The sequence below is a fragment of the Pseudochaenichthys georgianus genome, chromosome 16 (assembly GCF_902827115.2).
Source record: "Pseudochaenichthys georgianus chromosome 16, fPseGeo1.2, whole genome shotgun sequence".
NCBI classification, from domain to species: domain Eukaryota; kingdom Metazoa; phylum Chordata; class Actinopteri; order Perciformes; family Channichthyidae; genus Pseudochaenichthys; species Pseudochaenichthys georgianus.
Genome location: NC_047518.2, coordinates 1,759,739 through 1,764,144, shown reverse-complemented (window position 1 = coordinate 1,764,144; position 4,406 = coordinate 1,759,739). Strand labels below are relative to the sequence as shown.

General features: G+C 50.9%; 1 protein-coding gene across 1 annotated transcript; it reads right to left on the bottom strand.

Moving 5' to 3' along the window:
- Positions 1-2,555: 2,555 nt before the first annotated feature.
- LOC139435442 (uncharacterized) lies at positions 2,556-3,915 on the bottom strand. The gene is made up of 2 exons (XM_071206115.1): positions 3,342-3,915; positions 2,556-3,255 (listed from the first exon to the last, which is right to left on the bottom strand). The coding sequence occupies exons 1-2, from the start codon at positions 3,870-3,872 to the stop codon at positions 2,557-2,559; spliced, it is 1,230 nt and encodes a 409-aa protein (XP_071062216.1). The 5' UTR covers positions 3,873-3,915; the 3' UTR covers position 2,556.
- Between the last annotated feature and the right edge of the window lie 491 nt (positions 3,916-4,406).

Sequence of the window (4,406 nt, the reverse complement as noted above, 5' to 3'; positions counted from 1 at the left end):
CGGTAATAATGATTAGAAATCATTTACAGGGCAGAAAGCTGTTTTTAAAAGTGAAAAAACGATTTGAAACCGTTTGAAATGACTGGCGGGTGCTGATGGAAAGCAGGCGGAAATACATGGATTGTTTTACCCAGGAGAAGGTGTTTACAAGGCGGGTAAAGTGTTCCTGCAGCCCTTTAAATACAGTGTGCACATGGCTTTATTACCCATGAAATAGTGTGTGAAAGCTGGGTGAGTTTGATGTGAATTTAAGGAAGATATGGCCATTTCATCCACACCTCACGACTCCCATTCAAAGTGATTGAAATGTACAGCACTCTGTACATTTCAATCACATTTCCCGACCCGCCAGGGTGACTTTCTTCCCCACGAATTAGTGTCTGAAAGCTGGCTAACATTACTTTAAATGCATGGTGCACATGGCTCTGTTACCCATGAATTAGTGTGTGAAAGATGGGTGAGTTTGATGTGAATTTAAGGGAGATATGGCCATTTCATCCACACCTCACGACTCCCATTAAAAGTGATTGAAATGTACAGGAATCTGTCCATTTCAATCACATTTGATGACCCGTCCAGGGTGACTTTCTTCCCCACGAATTAGTGTCTGAAAGCTGGCTAACATTACTTTAAATGCATGGTGTACATGGCTCTGTTACCCATGAATTAGTGTGTGAAAGATGGGTGAGTTTGATGTGAATTTAAGGGAGATATGGCCCTTTCAAACAGGGAGATGTACAGGCCTTTATTACCCACGAATTAGTGTCTGAAAGCTGGCTAACATTACTTTAAATGCATGGTGCACATGGCTCTGTTACCCATGAATTAGTGTGTGAAAGATGGCTAACGTTGCTGTGAATTTAAGGGAGATATGGCCATTTCATCCACACCTCACCACTCCCATTCAAAGTGATTGAAATGTACAGCACTCTGTACATTTCAATCACATTTCACGACCTGTGTAGACTGGCTTTCTTACCCATTAGGTACACCGACAAAGCCACCTCTTCGGGGCCGCTCCAAGACCCCCAAAACACGGACGCAGCAGCCCCAGCATCTCTCCCTGACATGAGCAAACAGGTTATTTCAGACTTCCATGACATACCCCGGGGAAAAGCACCTCTCTGTGGCCGCTCCAAGACCCCCAAAACACGGACTAAGGAGCTCCAGGATCCCTCCCTGACATGCGTACTTCCAGAACCTCGCACACCTTGGGTCCCCGGGCCCCCGAACTTAAGCACTCCCCCACGGACTAAACCAAGATGATCACACCCTCAAGAATCTCGTGCCCCTGGGAATCTTAAAGGGGGGTCTACTTTGCGGTGCTTTACCGTCCGCCTATCGGCACCCATAGTCGGCCTTCTTCCACAGCAGCAGCACCCAACCTCCATGGAGGATGTTTCTCGTGCCCCTGGCTACACTTAAAGGGGGTCTACTTTGCGGTGCTTTACCGTCCGCCCATCGGCACCCATAGTCGGCCTTCCTCACAGCAGCAGCACCCAACCTCCATGGAGGATGTTTCTCGTGCCCCTGGCTACACTTAAAGGGGGTCTACTTTGCGGTGCTTTACCGTCCGCCCATCGGCACCCATAGTCGGCCTTCTTCACAGCAGCAGCACCCAACCTCCATGGAGGATGTTTCTCGTGCCCCTGGCTACACTTAAAGGGGGTCTACTTTGCGGTGCTTTACCGTCCGCCCATCGGCACCCATAGTCGGCCTTCCTCACAGCAGCAGCACCCAACCTCCATGGAGGATTTTCTCGTGCCCCTGGCTACACTTAAAGGGGGTCTACTTTGCGGTGCTTTACCGTCCGCCATCGGCACCCATAGTCGGCCTTCCTCACAGCAGCAGCACCCAACCTCCATGGAGGTTTCTCGTGCCCCTGGCTACACTTAAAGGGGGTCTACTTTGCGGTGCTTTACCGTCCGCCCATCAGCACCCATAGTCGGCCTTCTTCACAGCAGCAGCACCCAACCTCCATGGAGGATTTTTCTCGTGCCCCTGGCTACACTTAAAGGGGGTCTACTTTGCGGTGCTTTACCGTCCGCCCATCGGCACCCATAGTCGGCCTTCCTCACAGCAGCAGCACCCAACCTCCATGGAGGATTTTGCTCGTGCCCCTGGCTACACTTAAAGGGGGTCTACTTTGCGGTGCTTTGCCGTCCGCCCATCGGCACCCATAGTCGGCCTTCTTCACAGCAGCAGCACCCAACCTCCATGGAGGATTTTGCTCGTGCCCCTGGCTACACTTAAAGGGGGTCTACTTTGCGGTGCTTTGCCGTCCGCCCATCGGCACCCATAGTCGGCCTTCTTCACAGCACCACCTGCCCTGCTGGAGGTTCACACTTTAACTTTTTTTACCCTCTTCTACCTTACAAATCATCCCACACTTGAGCACTCCTCACTCGGACTAAACACATACATGCTACCACCAGAACCAGAATATCGTGCCCCTGGGGATCTTAAAAGAAGAAAACCCATAGTGGGATTAAAAACAGAACACTTAGTAATTTTAACAAACTTTATTTACAGTAATATTGACAGTAATAAATAAATTCAAACAGGATATAACGTATTTACAAGGGGACTGATTACAACAACACACTGCATATTTACAAGTTGATCACTGGCAACAGTGGGTGAAGTTGGGGCAGAGTATGGCACCCTCTCTTCACCCATGTCTGAGGGGTTGTGTTCGGCCAGTGACTGGTCCCTCTTCGGGACATGTCTTGGTAGGGAGTCTTGGTAGGGAGCCGGGCTGTGCTCCTCTCCAGAGTTGTCACTGTCGATGTCAATACCCGCAAAAGTGTCTTCATTTCCTGCTGCTGCTGCTGCTGTCGATGCCGCCGCCGCTGCTTGAAGTGACTCTGTGAAGAGCAACCGAATGTCCGCAGCCTCCTTCAAAGAAGGATTATTCGCGTAGAATTTGTCCGCAGTTGCAGTGTTGTGACACATGAAATCACTCACTCTTTGGCGGTTGCCTTTGTCTTGAAACCTCTTCGCATTATCGGCGTGGACTGTGCGGAGGTCGGTGAAGTTAATGGGACTGCGGAGCCCCACATCAGCCCATGCCAACCTCAGGGAGTAGGCAAGCTTCCTGAACGGGTTCTTCCCCTCTGTGTACAGAAAGTAACGGCTCTGGGTGCAGGTCAGCGTACCCTTAATTTCCAGCCACCTCTTCATCCATCCAAATTCTTCTACGGTGAGGTACAGCTGCGCCTCCCCGAACGCGTTGGCCGTCTTGTGGTTACTTACCTGTTATGACAGAGATAGAGAGTGTCAATACAATGTCAATCATGCATATAACTGCCAGAATAAATACATTGATTAATAGCACTCACATGAACCAGGTAGCCGAAGGCAGTGCCAGTTGTATCCGCCTTTCGGACCTCGGCGTTGGTCATGTTGGAGTAGACCCCCGGACGGTGGCCATAAATGCAGCTCCAATGAAGAGTCATATACCCATAGAGCAGTGTCCGGGTCGCGGTAGTCGGATTGCTGGCCATCACATCCAGGAGCTGAGGGATGCGAGTGGTGGTCGAAGTCAAGCATGTCATTAGGTCGTTGTGGCTCGGCAGACCTTCCATCTTGTCACGCTTCACTTGCATCTGGTGGATAAGTACTTTTCTCTTCAGGGACTTCAGGATGGCAACTACTTCCCGTTTGATTAAAATCATGTCCGTTTGGCTGAGCCTGCTCCCCTTGCACGGTGTGTCGGCCATGTACTTGAGAAAGTGTGATATATTCTTGATGTAGAAGTCGGAGGTCGTGACCTGAAGGCTTGACTTCATCAGGCTCCGGGACCACCCGCGTATCCTCTTGAGATCCCTCAAAAAGAGCCAGTCAGACAGGCGATTGAAACCGTGTGCCATGAAACTGAGGAACGACTTCACTCTGCTTAGTTTGGAGACTGTGTTTTCCTGGAGCCTCACTGGTGGGTCGATACCTGCATAATGCTCCCGGTATCCTTGCAGATACTCCTCTGTGAAATATAAACAGTACTTTAATGACAACACATGATGTGTTACAGAAACTGCATGTGTCACATAGCCAAAACACTTACCCATGATCCGTGGGAATGTTATGTCCCGCATTATATTTCCCCGGCCCCTGCCCCGGAACCAGGGGGAATTTATGGGAGGGGAGGTTGACGAGGCCTCGGTATGGATGGATGCAGGCTCTGAGGAGCTGGGTGAATGGGTGTGAGAGCCAGTGGGGGACTTGCTGCAGGCGGGAATGGGAGACGTGCTGCAGGCGGGAATGGGAGACGTGCTGCAGGCAGGAATGGGAGACTTGCTGCAGGAGGGACCTTTCGACTTGGACAGCCTCGTTGGTGTCGACTCTGGTCGGGGTCGTTTCTTCAGAATGACCCGCTCTCGTTCCTCCCCATCGAACGCGGGCATGTC

What these genes read in the sequence shown, in the direction of transcription:
- LOC139435442 (XM_071206115.1), bottom strand. Translation starts at nt 3,872, where the DNA reads ATGGCACACGGTTTCAATCGCCTGTCTGACTGGCTCTTTTTGAGGGAT. An exon ending in CCTTCGGCTACCTGGTTCAT is followed by an intron (nt 3,256 to 3,341) that starts GTGAGTGCTATT and finishes CTGTCATAACAG; the next exon opens with GTAAGTAACCACAAGACGGC.